At 39.2% G+C, this 16,541-nt stretch overlaps 1 protein-coding gene across 2 annotated transcripts in view; it reads right to left on the bottom strand.

The window, feature by feature from the left end:
* csmd3b (CUB and Sushi multiple domains 3b) overlaps positions 1-16,541 on the bottom strand; it is a 493,867-nt gene that overhangs the window by 28,364 nt on the left and 448,962 nt on the right. For both annotated transcript variants that reach the window (XM_088329348.1, XM_088329349.1), the window contains exons 51-55: positions 15,677-15,865; positions 13,933-14,118; positions 11,473-11,667; positions 11,223-11,396; positions 1,918-2,091 (exon numbers count right to left, since the gene is read on the bottom strand). In XM_088329348.1, the coding sequence (XP_088185474.1) occupies positions 1,918-2,091; positions 11,223-11,396; positions 11,473-11,667; positions 13,933-14,118; positions 15,677-15,865 (918 nt within the window). The remainder of the gene's footprint in view (positions 1-1,917; positions 2,092-11,222; positions 11,397-11,472; positions 11,668-13,932; positions 14,119-15,676; positions 15,866-16,541) is intronic.

The raw sequence follows: 16,541 nt of genomic DNA, 5'->3' as shown, positions 1-16,541 counted from the left end.
GGTTTCCTCCGGGCACTCCGGTTTCCTCCCACGTTCCAAAAACATGCATTTCAGGTGAATTGGCCGGTCCAAATTGTCCCTAGGTGTGAATGAGCGAGTGAGTTGTCTGTCCCCGTGTGCCCTGCGATTGGCTGGCAACCAGTTCAGGGTGTCCCCTGCCCACTGCCCAGAGATGGCTGGGATGGGCTCCAGCCCCGCCGCGACCCTAATGAGGATGAGCGGTACGGCTAATGAGAATGAGATCATTTGGGTTCATTTATGGGTTGTTAGGCATAAATAAATACATTTGTTTAGAAGAAACTGCAAAATTTGGGTTGTTTGCCAAATTGGTTCATGTTGAAAAATATGTTTAAATGATTTCAAATACCAGCCCTAAAAGTTTTGTTTGAAAATAAAACCCCTGAAACTGTGTAGTCCAGAAATTGGGTCATCGTGTACAAATCAAACCCCAAGTATTTGGTCAATCTTTTAAAATGACCAAATAATTAGGTAATTCTGTTAAAAGCAATAAAGCATGACTACTACTCTATAACAGTATTGTGGCAGTCAAGTCAAAAAACCAGATCTCTGCTTATGTATTTTTTTGGTTTTTTCCTTCATGGAATTTTCACATTGTAAAAAAATATCAAGGGTCTGATTTAACCTTTCCTAACACATTCAGTTCCATAATGCATAAATATGTTTTCAGAAGCAATATTTTTCTTGTTTTATTAAAAAAAAAACTATTATAAAGAGTTTGGTGCTGCTCATCGGTAAGTATCAAGCCACTGGTAATAATGTCAGTAAGATGAATCAGCGTAAGATGGCAGGAGTGGCTTTGATCAGATTTTTGTCCACATGTCGAGGAAGCTCAACTTCCTGGTGTAGCTTCCCGTTTCCGGTGAATAAGTGTGTGTAGGTGGGACAATACGTAAGTAGGCATTCGTGAAGCAGTGTGGTAAGAGTTGCAAGTTATGGATAAGTAGGAACAAATAGGCAGTTAATTCTTCAACAGAAATTATTCCTTTCAAATAAGTATGACCAAGTCCCATCGTCTTCGTCTGGTCAGAGAGGGACGACATTTCATGCACGTCCGCAGGAACATGGTTGCCCAAAAAAATCGCAGTCGCCTGAGAGATCACGATTGCCAAGGTGACCAAAATCGTGCATGCATATGTTATACATCACTGTAATTTTCTTGCAAGGTACCATTGTGTTTATGGAAAGCATTATTTTTATCATTTATTATTTATATTGGAGGTATCACAAATGCAAAAATAAATGAATAAATAAATAAAAGCACCAAAGTGAAAGTTCTGCTTGAAATGCATCCTTTTACAAAAAGGTGTTTTCTTGGAAACTATTATTTTCAAAGGACTTAACAATGTTAAACCGTCGTTTATCAAACAATGATGAAAGCTATTGAAAGATGAGGGTTGAAGCTTTCTCTTGATATGTCTTATGCCTCTATGGCTACAAAACTAAATTTTCTGTGGGCCATCAAAAAGTAGACGAAGTGGTAAAGAAATTGTCTGGCACCGGCTCGGGCAATTTGAATAAGTTGGCATTGAATTAGTTAAGTTTGAAACCAGGCTTTGAACTTTCAACATACCGCAATGACTTGAATTGCGGGATTAACGATGTCAACATCGCATATATAGGCAAAAAAGTAAAACACGACAAAAACGGAGATATGTTATCACACAAGGGCAAAGATATTCCCATCTTCAAGGAAGTGCATCAAGCGCCGCATGAGGAGCTTCCTTAATGAACAGATGGAACATAACGTGATAATGAATCCACTGCTGCGGGCGCCATGTATACATAGATACGTGTTGTCTTAAGAGCTCGCCGGCCGTTTGGCTGAAAATGTTGCCATGGAGACGGTGCCTCCCAAGGCCCTCGATGAGCTTCATCGTTTGTTTCTTATTCCCTTACGTATGCAGATGGGAAGCTGGCCCGACCACTGGTTGTCCTGGAGACAGATCCGGACCGAGGAGCCGATCAGCCGGAATCCGGCAAGGCACTGGTACACCACTGTGTCGCGGTAGCCGAAGTTCTCCCCGATCACTTGGCCGTTTACGATGCCCTCCGGGATGCCGCAGTGCCCAGCTGCAAGGCAAAGCAAACACACCAAACTCAATTAAGGCTTATTCAGTTACAGTCAGGCAGGATTAGACAAAATGCGGCTCCTTGGCGCTGCCTAGTGGCTCCCTGGCACTTTTCTAAAAATCTTTACAAATCGTTTTTGTTTTACTTTTACTGTTATCGGTTTCTGAAAATACGGGATGCAGGTTGTCATATACAGTTACGTTTTTTGGAGGAATGGAGCCATGTGGGGGAAGCAGAAACTGGAGGTAGGAAAAAGAGGGACGTATTTATAAACAAAAATAAGTACAAAGTGACAAACAAGGGTTCGTAAAACAATAAAACTAGAAGCAGATGTCCAAACCAGAAGCAAATCCCAAAACCGGAAATAAAGTAACGAACAAGTGGAGCACTAAACCACTCACAAAATGTCCAAACAAGGAACCAGAAACACAATAAAACAGACCTGGCATGGCAGTGGAATGAAAATAACCCGACAATTTGAGCTAGGGCTGCACGAATGAGGAAAAAATACCTAATTGCGATTTTTCAGACCGGTATTGACATTTGGATGCTATTTTCCAACTTTAAAAGAAAGGGGCAATTTCTTAATCATAGCGAGCAGTTTCCCATTTAATTTTGTGACTTCCTGGTGGGTGGACAGCCTAAGGAAGGGGTCTCTGACATGCAGCCCGCGGGGTGAACGTTTGACGCGCCCACTAAAATATAAGCGTGTAAGGGGACAGTTCTATCATTGAGTGCCTCTTAATAGTAGAAAAAAATATTTGGTTCGAGAGAAGAATATTAGTTTAAAAAATGATCCAGAAATTTGCATTTATTTTACATAACTTTAGCTAATTGTCAGCCACTTTGTCAATCAAATACCTCAGATAGGCTAAGCAAGAAAATGGGAGGTGAAATTGTGGATTTTAATCACTTTAAGTCTCCGTAGTTTGTATCCTTCTTTGAATTTGTTTTTGGTTGCACTACACAATACAGCAACATCTAGTAGTCAAATAATACACATTTCCCCTTAATGTAAGTAGAGCCTATGTAAATTATGGATTCATTGATACTTTTTCACAATAATTCATTCATAGTTTCACATTAATTCTTATTTTTTTACATATTATTTTGTGTAGCAATTTAAACATATATTTGAAAACAGTGGAATATTTTGAATCGGAGTTCTTTCTTTTGGAAAAACTGATTTGGCCCAGCTTCACCCAGACCCCAGCTCCGGAGCAGTGCTAGGAATGAAACAGACCAAAGCATGTCAAGGCAGTGAAGTATTTCCGACGCTGCGTTGTTCACATTTTTGTTTATTGTCCTTTTTATTTTATTTTTTTATCTAGCGTTGTTCATCATTTTTAAGCTCTTTTGTTCTTTATGAAGGTAGATTTTGTTTTAAAAATGCGACCATTTTCGGGGGATCTTGGGTGGTTGCGCCCATGGGTCAAAACTCACTGTAGATTGCAAGATAATGCCATGGGGATTGCATCAATCAAAATTGATGCACGCTAGGGTGCTAGGCTAAACCGTGTCATTCATTGAATTAAAACATTGAACATCTGCTGATGGTGGATGGAAGTACAGTTTTGTAATTCTGACTTGGCTTTGTGGCCTTAGGGTTCAAGCCTCGGCTGAGTTATACCTAAGACTTAGAACATTGATACCCATTGCCTCCCTGCTTGGCGCTTAGCATTAAGGGTTGGAATTGTAGGGTTTGGTCACTTAAGGACTAGTAAAAATTAGACTTTCGAAAATTTGATTTAAAATTGTGATGTAAATCGAGGCCTTCTTTTTAGACTCATGAATTCAATGAACTTTAAGACTTTTCAAGTATCCGCATGAACCCTGACTTAGTATTTTTGAAATGCGCCAGCTAAGATTTGGAGGTCAAAGGACACCACCGCCTGACAACCATTACTCCGAAACCCAAAAGCTAGCTAACTAATCAAACAAAAAACTCATCTCTCTTGAGAATTCTCAAATTGCCCACATTCCAATAACATGCACACAGCTTTATCGAATACCCTTCTTCCTGTAATTTGCTGGGATCGGCTTCAGCTCAGCTGTGACCCATGATGAGGACAGGCTACATAGAAAATGGAAGGACACACAAAAGAGCTCCTGATTGGCTTGTTCGACAACCCCATTTCGAGGCTGTTGGCTCCCTGCAAGCAATCATCAAGCTGCACACATCTCATGTCAAAGAGTGCCACACAAACTATTAGGGCTTCTGTGAAGAACTTCAATAATTCATCAGTCATAAAAAGGCTCCAATGGTCAATTGGCACACCAGCCAATACACAGATGCATCATGGTCCTTTTTGTTGTTTCGAGAGAAGAAAGGAAAAAAGGGAGGCGCATGTGTTCTTTTGAAGATGAACTGTCTAATTGGATTGGAATCGTTGTCCTTTTCAACTCCAGCGATCACATTCGATTGTATCGGATACCGACAGATAATGAAAGATGATGAAACGCACTGTTTACAAAGGATCCCCCGTGCAGTCAGATTGGCCGATTGTGATGCGTCAATTGGGATGATTGGCGGCGCTTTTATCCGACATTTTGTTGGCTGTGTTGACTAATAAACTCCCAAATGGGTTTTGATCTCGATTAAACAGGAGGAGGCCTGGGCGGGGAACCATTTAAGGAGTTTTGGGAATACTCAGAGTGAAAACAAGCGGTGCCCTATAGCGCTGGTTTTCAACTGGTTTGACTTCAGGACCCAACATTCCACCCAGGCTTGGGGAGTAATAGAATACATTTAACTGCATTTCGTAATTAGGATACTAAAAAAATGTAATTGTATTCCGTTACAGTAATAGAAATACAGGGTTTGTGCGCCTTTTTCATGGTCAAATTTAAGCACTTTTAAAGCACATTTCAAGGCCAAATTGTCAATGTTTCCACTAGTGATGTCTTAAGGTAATTTATTAAATGTGATTTATTGTTTTTTTGTAGTTTAAATTTACAGTTTTTTAAATATACACTATACCAGAGCTCAGGAACCATTTTGACCCCCAAAAGCCATTATAGCAGCAGTAGCAGCAATAGTGTACATTCCAGCAGCACCTAAATGGACTCGTAGACACTTTCAAATTTCACAATTGTTTCATTCTTTGACAGAATTGTTGTTGTCAGTGTTATGTACTTTTCCTTCCCCTTATCACTAACCTTCTTGGTCATATATTGGGGAGAACAAAGGAATAAAACCAATTAAATCACAATTCATCGAAATGGGGTCCCTTTTCAAAATTGACGATTTACTGAACAGGGAAAAGAGATAGAGCAGGGTATTATCACAGTTTGCTGTTAAGGAGTGTAATTGACCCTATATGTTTTCTATGTCTTTGCATTAGTATGCCAAGCAAAGGTCCGAAACCACTTAAGATGGGTTTGTGACCCACTTTTGCGTCCCGACCAGCCAGTTAAGTCTCTCTGCCCTAGAGATCTAAATATGAAGCATGCCATCAAACAATTGTGTTGCCTTTTCGAAACTTTTAATGATACGCCTGCCCTCAAACGCTTGAGAGCCATAAAGAGGAACTGTTTGACTATAACTGTAAAGCCCCAGCTGCTTCTACACTCATGTAGTTACGAGCAGTCACCGTTTGCTGTTGTTATTTTTCGTCTAAATTGACAAACAGGTACGGGGGATGTGTGGAATCCAAAATGAAATATGTTGGGCTCCGTTTCACAATAGGGATTCAAAAAGTGCTAAATTTGACCCTGACTTCTGAGTTGCGCCTCCCTGTTCAGGGTTTGTTCACATTTTTCATCACCAACTTTGATTACTTTTCAAGCACTTTCAAGGCCAATTCTTTAATGTTTTCAGTACCTTCAAAGAGAGAAATCCATTGCCAATCTAAAGAGCGTTTTTGTTGTTATTGTTGACTTTGATGACAAAAATGAGGTTGCTATCTTGCTGTTAGCACGTCATTGCTGCTATTTTGAGCTGTTCCTATCTATGATCTTTCTGTGTCAATGGACGGCTATTAACTGGCATGAATTTCCATTACCAATGCATGCGCAGCCTATCCACTTCACACTTGTTTACAAACACAGAAAAAGGCTCTTACGTGTTGGGTAATAACTGAGTTGAATACGGAATACACAAAAAGAAAATGTACTGTATATATAAAAAGCATAAAAATGAGCTGAATATGGACTCATTTCAATGATATTGATTGCTCAGCAGAGTGCAATTGGTATTTCAATCTTAGAGACTGCTGATCTTTTGCTTTTTGTTTTACTTATTTTGTTTTATATTTTTTTGCGGATCTGTGTCTAAATTGGTGAAAATAGAATAGTAAATACATGTTTTTTTTTAAATTTCATCATTTATTTAAAGCACTGAAAAATTAATATTTGTAATTTTTATTTTATAGTTTTTTATTTTTAGGGATTTTGTGTTGTTGTTCGATTTTAAATCTGTTTAGTGTGTAAAATTCTAAAATTGTTTTGTATTTTACGTGTTTTTTTGGTAGATCTGTGAATATTTTAATTTTTATCACAGGGGATCCCAGGAAAACATATGAAATTACTGATTACTAAATCATTTGGTGCATAATGTTTTATTATTATTAAAAATATATAAAAAAAATAAAATAAAATCCAATAAAATCTAAGGAGTCGTTTGGGAGCCGAAAGGCCGGCATTTCTCAGTAAACGTAGCCAAGCCAAAAAAAGCCAGTTTCATTAATAGAACAGTCCTTTTGGGTGCGACCAGAAGTAGGAGGTGCATGACAATGCCATAATTTCGAGCCATGAGAGCAGGCACCCCTTCAGTCATTATTACACATTTATTTTTCTTCATTTATTGCGTGCTCCATAGAGTCAGACTCCTCAAAAAAAAAACATGGCAGTGGCAACAGTTTCAAGAATTTTCAAGCACTCCACCCTAAATTCAAGCATTTTCCAGACTTTGAAACACATTAAAATTCAAGCCTTTTCAGGGATTTCAAGCACCCCTCGTGAACTTTGCCTGCCATTAAAAAAATATGTTTATGCTCCATGAGTGCAGAATAGAGCTCTTTACAAAAGACCGCATAAACGGAGCCCCAATTTATGGAGTCACCATGGCAACAGGGCAGCAGAGTGACGCATTTTTCACGGATCATAATATAAAAAAAGAAGTACAAAAAAAGCATATAGAAAAAAAAGCAAGAATTAAACCAGAAAAGCAAAAAAAAAGGCTACAAGACACGCTTATACCTAGGTCCTCGAAATATATTGTTTTCAACTTACACATTAACATCAAGTAATTTTTCAAGTCAAGTCATTTTTATCTGTATAGCCCTTAATCACAAAGAGTTTAAAGGGCTTCACAGGTTATTACACAGACTATTTTTTCAGACTATTATTACACAATCCCCTGATCTGGAACCAACATGAGGGCAAGGAAAAACTTAAAAAACCTAATAGAAGGTTTGTACACCGTTTTCCTGGCCAAGTTCAAGCACTTTTCCAGGACATTCTAAGAAAATGTTTAATTTTCTCCAGTACCATTAAAAGAAATCCAGTGCGAAACACGTATTTTGCAGATCCACAATATATCTGCGATTTACGGGATATTTAAGCTCACGTGTGCTTTTATCAAGACATATGATTTTTAGATCTTGATTAAAGTGCAAATCTATTTGTGGATCTGAACAATAAATGTGTACTTATTTTTGGGTAAAATGATAATATGTAGCTTACATTTTTCATTTGCAGGAAGTTCTCATTACAATTTACCACTGGGAAATGCTACCCATATTTTTTGCTTGGCCCATAATAAATGTCCATAATTAATATGTAATCCTTGCACTCATGCTCCTTCCATAGTGCCCTGTTTGGATGTATTATGCATCTGTCGTCTACGGCGCGACCCGTAGAGGGCAATGACACTTCCTAGGACAATACTGTACAAACTGATACCAGAAGACATTAATCGCGACGGAAGAAAAAAATGCAATGGAAAAGCAAAACCACCAGAGAGCACTGTTTTTAAGCATACTTGTGAAATATGGGAACAATTTCAAGCATTTACAAGCACTTCGCCCAGAATTCCATCCTTGAAAACAACATTGAAATTCAGGCAGGATTTCAAGCACTAATCCAAATCCTGATAGTCATCTTGCCATATTCGGCTAAGACCTTCAAGCCCTCTCATGAAACAAATGAAAAAAAATGATAAGCAGAATCTCGTTATGCAAAATGTATTGAATATTAAGGCCTAGCTATTTTTCTTTTAAATCATGAAGTCATTACCATCTCCAACTTGTGATGTGTTCTCGTCTTCAGGGGTGTGTGAAATGAAAAATGCAGCAGCGGTTTGATGTAATAACAAACCATTAGTAATGTGTGTAGATGGTGATTAAACACCAGAGGGCTCGGAAGAGAGCAAGCACTCTGTCGAGAAACTGAAACGGGAAAAAGTATTCGGAAAATATATTCCTTAAAAAAGTAAGCCTGAGTAGTTCCTGGAATAGTCTTCAAATGTCATGTGAAGGTCAATTTGATAAAGCATCTCTAATCTGCAAATAAACATCCAAATCACACGTTGTGACTCGCATAGGAGGCAGCTTAATTGTCTATCAGCAAGGACAAGAAAACGTTCTCCTTAGAGATGAATTAAAACGTTTTTTCTCTTTGCATTATTTTTTTTTACCAAAGTTTTATTTGCAGAGTGGAAGGGAAACAACACTGGTCTTGAATTGCATTTTACATTTTATGTGACACAAACTTGTCCGTTTTTTTTTTTTTCACCAAGATTATGATTTTCTAGGAAAATGTAAAGAATGGAAATAACAATAGAAGGTGTTAACAATTGTAGTGTCTGTTTTCTAATAGGCATACGAAATCATCAACATGATCAGTGGCTTTGCATCGATCTTTTTGGATTTAGACTAATAAATATGCGTAGGCTCTATTTGATGAAGATTTTGTGTTTGATGGGAGTTTATTCTGGGCCCAATCCTAATGATAACAATCTAATACAAATATAATAGTAACATAGTAGCAACATAGTATTTACTTGCTAAGAGTTGTCGTTTCAGAAATGCAAATTACACTAATAGAAAGAAAGCCCTTTAGTAACACATACTGTATGTATCTCACTGATTCAGAAAGGTTGCTGATCCCTTGTGCTCAGTAACCATTTTTTTTGAATATTTGTATTTTTTTACATTTTACATTCTTTACGAGAACATATTCCCCATATGAAATAATTAAAATTTGCCCGTTCCTGACCTCGCAAGCATTTACTGTACACTTAAAATCAAAGTAACTTTAACTTTAAATGAACATTCACTCAAATATATTTTTGAGCATATTTTTTAATGTCTGCAGCAGTTTGCATGTGCAAACTAGATGAGCTGATGTTAGCAGTAAGCAGTCACAAGTGGTCTTAGTGTAGCCTCTGGGACATCTTGCAACCTGGATTTTCCTTTGTATAGCGAACAACATTTTTTTTTGAAAATAAAATATAAATAAAAAGAAGTACCACTGTATTTTTCTTGGTCTGAGGTAGTAGGTGGGATGAGATGAAGAGTGATGTGTGTTAAACGTCCTCCCAGCTACTTTTACTAGCTCTATTGTGTTACAGCATGTGTTGCCTTGGGATGGTCCTGTCGTTGCTTTTTGTTTTTTTAGACATCAAGTCATCATTCCTATACTGCTGCAGCCTGGCCTTTGGTAGAATGGTTGCCTTACTTGCTGGTTCTTCCCATCATCACCAGCTACTGCCTATCAGTCCACAAAACCTTGTATAAAAGCACCCTGTTTTTCTTTTGCTGTTACTCATTTTGTTGACGTTTTCTTCACTTTTTTCTAAATTCTTTTTTTTTCTTTTAATCAGCCAGACTGGTATGTTGGTAGGGCCAGGCCCTGAGGCAGGTCAGACAGAGGCCTCTATACATACATGGAGGATTTGCTTTGTTATATACATCGGGCTAGAGCGGGTATTTATTAGAGAAGAGTAGTCAGTTACCGTAAAATTCAGACTGTAAACTCTGCGGTTTATGCAATGATTCAGCTAACTCATACATTTTTTTCTAACGGCCGCCAGGGGCGCCCAACAGTCAAGGTAAGAGTGAGACTCATGGAATATATGTCTTGGTGAAGACGCAAGTTTAATGTAACTTTGCGCTTCTTGCGTGAATAAAACTAGCACGAACAGACCTTCAACATGGAAAAGGTGTCAAGCGAAAGGAGAACGCTAACCACCATATTAGGAATAATTTTACGAGTCTATTTAGTTGTAAATGGAAATAATGTGGCGAGACAAACGGTTTACAAAAAGCAACGTCCAACGAAGCACAAAAGTGTAAGGCAGATTCCTATTTTACTGTTGGCATGATTGTGTGTATAAGAATAAATATTTGACACGATTGGATTCTACGGATTGTCGTTGATGTATTACCGCCATTTATAGGGACACTAAAAAAAGTTGAATACGAACAGGGTATGCGAGTTAGGCCGGCTTTACAGTTTTCGGGTATCTTGTTTCAGACAAATTGTGATGTTTCTCTTATAAGTATATTTTGAAATGGTTGTCATATCTTGAATCCCGAGAGTTTCAGTCACTGGTGACATCGAACAGACAAATACTCGTTGATCAAAAGTCCGGTGTCCTGCTGGCGGTCCGTCGGAACTTTAAAGGGTTAAGGTACCGTATATCATTAAAACTCTTTCTGTGTACCGTCTTTCTTTGTACATACCTCATGCTTCAATGTGGGCACATGCGGCTTATAGTCAGGTGCGGCTAATGTATGTAAAAAAAAATTCTCCTTTAAAATGTTCTAGGTGTAGCATATTATCAATTGTGCTCTATAGTCCAAATTGTACAGTAGTTGCTGTTTAGTTGTTTCCCTTCATAGATGTTTAAATAAGTTATTTTGTTTGGCATACTTCCGATAGGTGCTTGGCCTGGTTTTGGGAGTTTTGTATGAGTTCTGTTACTCTATTGTTAATATTCAATACATCTACATTTTGATACAATGTTACCTTTTGTTGACTCCAGTCTTTGCTCTAGCACACTCAGGTGCCCATTTTTTGGTTACATCTATGACACTTTATTTGATAGCTGGGAAAACATAGGCCAACAACGAGGCTTCTTTCCACAAAAGCAAGAGCTATCTGCAACGAAATTAGCGTCTACTTACCTAAACAGCGCGCCTCAGTTCCGCTCCAGAGCCCAGACGACAGGCACTCCCTGACGGCCGAGCCTACTAGCATGAAGCCGGAGTCGCAGGCAAAGATGGCGGTGGCACCGAAGGTCGTCTGGGTGCCGATCTTCTTGCCGCTTGGCGGGGACGGCAGTTCACCGCAAGAGATAACTGACAGAAGAAAAACATAACCATCAGTGTCATAAGTCGCGGACATCCTCTGAAATGTTGATGCATTCACACTCACTCTGACAGTGCGGTCTCTCGTTCTTCCAGCTCCACACGCCGTTAGGTAGGCACTGGATGTGAGCCGGGCCTAAGCGGTAGTAGCCCGGGTCGCAGGTGAACACGATGCGGGTCCTGTACTCATAGTGCGAGCCGTTCACGATTCTCCAGCGGCCGTGTTCAAGGGAGAAGGAGCCGATACTGGGGCACACCACCACTGCCACGGCAAACAAACGCATCGTGAAGGAACTTGCGGCCACTAGGGTTGCAACGATTGGTTGACATTGGTTGACAGGCTCGAGGCATCATTGCTGCATAGACGTTTTGGACAATTCTTACGTATTATTTGTTTTATTTTCGAGGCTATACAAATATATGTGACTTGACAAAAATCAATAATATAAGTAGTCCACAATGAATTCCATTGTCAACTATTGTCGCCAGACAGATTTTTCTGACAAAGGCATATCTACATGAATATAATCCACGCTGATGATCAACGAGTCTGTCTGGAGAGGTAACATACATATACAGTCATGGCGGCATTAATTCAAATTATGAGTACCAAAACTTCTGTTTGGCAGCATTTTATCTTGTATGTGGTGAATGAAAAGACGACTAGAAACGTTTGCAAAGCTGACAAGGTAAATGGCAATAATTTGGAAATGCATGAACGTTTGAAGAGCACGGTGGACAATTGAAAAAAGTTCCGACTCATCAAGGTAAGATTCAAGTAACACATGAGCCTTTATGGTTTTGATGAGATGCATTGTACATTTTATACGTGTATATTTTGCTATAAAAGAGAGCTTGAGCGTTATACCAGACTGTGCCTGACAGCTCTATTTAAATCTAAATGCATGCAGTAGAAATAACAAATGTCAGCAGTTAAAACATTAAAATTAACAAAGGTCTGCAACTGACGTTTGTGTGGCATGGCGGGATCTCAATGACGCACAATCACTTAAACAGAACATGGGACAGTTGAACGAAACTGAGTCTTGGTAAAATTCAAGAAACGTTCAAGCCAATACAGTTTTAATGACATGCATTGTACATTTCATGAAAAATGTCCCACTTATTTTTAATTTATTATGTATTTGCCTGTTTCTAAAATAAGGAAAAAGATTTATTTATGGATTCATGTTTCTACTTACAGAGCACTGCACTTACTTGTTTTAAGTGCATTTTGATTTAACATTTATACGATTTTGCAGTATTTCAATGAGAGATGTATTTCTCATTGTACCCATCCATCCATTTCCTGCACCGCTTACCCTCACTAGGGTCACAAGGGCACTGGAGCCCAAGACTATCTTTGGACTGTGGGCAAGGGACACGCTAAACTGGTTGCCAGCCAGTCGCAGGGCACACAGAGAGAGAGACAACCACTCACACACTGCCTCATACCTAGGGACAAGCTGGACACGGCAATCAACCTGCCATGCAACTTTTTGGAATGTGGGAGAAAACCAGAATGCCCGAAGGAAACCCACACAGGCTTCGGAGAATATGCAAACTCCGCACAGGAAGCGTTAACTGGATTTGAACCCATGATCTCTGAACTGTGGGGCTGACGCTCTAACCATTCAACCGCTGAGCCGCTTTTTTTTATCCATTTTCTCAATTACTATTTTCATGTCATTACCCTTTGTCTGTTAGCTCTCATCTTGATTACTGTACTACTCTCTGGGCCCTGGAAGTCTGGCATCAAAAGCTTGTAGGTTATACAAAATGTTGCAGCAGGCCTTTTAACTAAAATTTAAAAAAAGTTCAATTACATTACCCTGATTTTGGCTGACCTGCTTTGACTCCCTGTAATTTTAAGATTTTAAGGTTCTGTTGGTATTAACATTTTGCATGGATTTGCTCACTCATATCTTTCAGATTTAATTTTCACCCTAAGTTCTTGCTTGGAGGCTTCGCTGGTCTACTAGCGATACCAAGAGCCAAGAAGAAATCCGCAGGTTTGAGAGCGTTCTCCATTTCGGTCCCTCTCTGGAATGATCTGCCCTCTTAGATATGATTTGCCACCTCAGTGTTTAAATTTAGGTTTAAAACAAACTTATATTCCATAGTTTATGAAAGCTGATGTCCTTAGGAGGCCGAAAACCGGACATTCTGTTATTACCTATATTTCATGTTGATGATGTCAGTGTACTGTCTCTTTTCATGATTAAGCTTTTGAGTTTTTCCTTGCTCTAATGTAAGTTTTAGTTCAGGGGATATTGTATTCGTAGGCTGCAGTCTGTAGTCTCATCAGCCCTCTGAGTCTTCTTGTGATTAAAGGCGTCACAAATGAACCTGACTTGACATTTTCCAAGCAAATTAACTTCAAGTCAAATTTAAGAAAAAAATGAATCATCCGATTATTCAACTAATCGACTCAAGAGTCTGTGACGTTTTGATTATTAAAATAGTCGTCAGTTGCAGCCCTAGTTGACACGGCCACCACGTTTATCGATTTATTTATTTTTGGCACCTGAGCAGCGAGGAATCTTGTTGTGGTTGCTCCAGGTGCCGTCAGGCTGACAGATGGCCGACGTCAACTCTTTGCTGGAGAGCCTGTAGCCGTCGCCACAGAAATACGAGACTCTGGTTCCGACCGAGTAGTCTGCTGTTAAGACCCCGCCATTCGCTGGTGCCTTGGGGGCTCCGCAGGAGACAGCTTGGGGAGGACACAAAGTACACATAAAGCTTCGGATGCAAACTAAAATGCACCACTTACGTCTTTCAAGCACGCTGGTTTGATGTGCGCTACGGTCGGTAGGAAAACAGATGGTACGGGGTGATTATATAGTGTGTACATCCTGCTCTCAAATCACTTAAAGACAGCTAAGCAATTTATGTAAACAAATCTAAATGAGTTTTTTTTGTAGATGTCCAAAGAAAAACCATTCCCTGTCTGCACTTAAAAATCATTTTGGACGTATGTAGTCTCCAATGGTTGCGGATTACTTGTTGGTTCCAATTAATATGATTTTTATTTGCATGGCTAGAAAATTCACTTTTCTTCCAGAGTCTCACAGAAAGGACACTTCTCACACTTTTCCCTTTTCCCTAGCCAGTGTTTTGACAGCAAAATTGAAGCACATTTAAGGACTTTCAAAGCCAACTTTCCAATACATATAGTACCTTTGAATGCATACATTTGGTGTGAATCATGTATCTTACAGAACAACAAATATATCTGCTATTTTCTATTCTTGGGTGTGCATTGATCAAAATTAATGCTTTTTAGATCTTGAGGAAATCATGAATGTATTTGTTTTTGAGACAAATAACTCCCATATAGATGCTATGTTAAAATGATATGTAGCTTACAATTTTAGATGCAGGTAAAATGCAAGTACAATTTACAACTGAGAAACTCCTTTTTTTGTATGGCCCAGAATAAATGTTCATAATTGATATGTATTCCTTGCACTAATGCACATTTCATAGTGCCCAGTTTAAGTGTTTAAAGTCCTTTTGTCATCTCCGGGGCTGAGAAGGATGATGTTTTTGCATGTCAACGATCCCTTACTGTGACTGAAATTGTGTGATCATGTCACCGGAAACATTGGACGTCAAAAACTTCTTGCAAAGTGTATGCATGGTAGTAAGTTCAGTGTTCTTGAAGTAAAATGTTATTTTGCAAGCAAAGTTCCCTTGTATTCATGGAAAACATTGTTTACATAATGCAAGTATCCCGAATAAAAAAAAAAAAGGCATCAAAGTGAAAATTATCCTTGAACTGCACCGTTCACAAAAAGCCATTTTAATTAGATGTTTCCTTGGAAACAAGTATTTCAAAAAATCAGTCATGTTCAACTGTTCTTTACTAAACAATGGTAAAATATAAAAAAACATGCTTACAAAATATGAGGGTTGAAGCTTTTGATGCTATGTCCTATGCCTATATACTGTAGCTTCAGAACAACATTTTCTGTGGCCCTTTAAAAATGAGTCAAAATGGCACCAGGACTTCCCAGTTGAGAGAAACATCTGATATTGAATGTAAAAGTAGAGAAAATATTTTACTTTCAACATTTTAAGGGCATCTCAAACAATGCACGACTCTTTTACGGAAAAAAACACTTGTTTAAAAAACAATTGCGAACGTTTTTGCAGCAGAAAGCAAATCATGTTTCGGTATCACTCAAGATTTGGGCATTGGTATTGGTCTGCAAAAAACGTTTTAAAAAAAAAAAACATCCCCAGTGTACATATGAACAGACCCTCACCTTGGCATGCAGGCACGGGTGAGTCCCAGGCGTGGTAGCCGAGCGGCGTGCGGCGGCAGGTGGCTATGGCGTTGCCTACCAGACGGTAGCCGCGATCGCACGCCCAACGGACCACACTGTTGATGTGGCCGCCCGTCTGCGAGGAGATGGAACCATGCAGCGGGGAATCTGGAGTGGAGCAGTACAAGGCTGCACAGAACAATTAAAAAAAAGAAGAAAACAATGTCTTGACAATCTGCCATGACAACTAAGACTTACGGGAAAAGCAGTTCAATAATACACGGCAGCCTACAAGCTTATTCTCATTGAATCCTGAATACTCTACAGCAGACATTTCCAAAGTCTAGCCCGTGGGCCAGTTATAGCCCACGTTCATCATGACACTGATGGGTATGCTTTTTCCTCTGTCAGTTATCTCTTGCGGTGAACTGCCGTCCCCGCCAAGAAGATCGGCACCCACAGATTTTTACTTGCCCGCTGACTTTGTCATAAAATTAATAATATGTGGCACGCCAGTTATGTTGACTATTCTTCGAGAACTTTAGCCCACCCCATTTCAGACATGGCGGCCGTAAATAAAATACTGAAGTTTGTGAGGGCCGCCGCCTCCAGGACAAGTTAATATTTGAAAGCATTTTTTTTTACCAAGATACGGAACAACAGCGCCTGGCTAATTTGCTGACAGGCTGTGGCTCTTTTCAAAGAATGAAATATCTAGATGCACTGCCAGACAAAAAATGTTGACTGTGACAAACTAACTGAAAGCAAAACCTGTGAAAATTTGAAGCAAATGGAAGCTGTTAACGACACAGGAGCGCTTTTCCACGAGACCCTGCGAGTCAAAAGAAAATGCTATAAAGGCGAG

Source organism: Urocampus carinirostris, chromosome 2 (assembly GCF_059441175.1).
Source record: "Urocampus carinirostris isolate Australia breed hairy pipefish chromosome 2, RoL_Ucar_1.0, whole genome shotgun sequence".
NCBI classification, from domain to species: Eukaryota; Metazoa; Chordata; class Actinopteri; order Syngnathiformes; family Syngnathidae; genus Urocampus; species Urocampus carinirostris.
The sequence above is the reverse complement of the archived record's forward strand: the minus strand, read 5'-3'. Positions and strand labels throughout refer to the sequence as shown.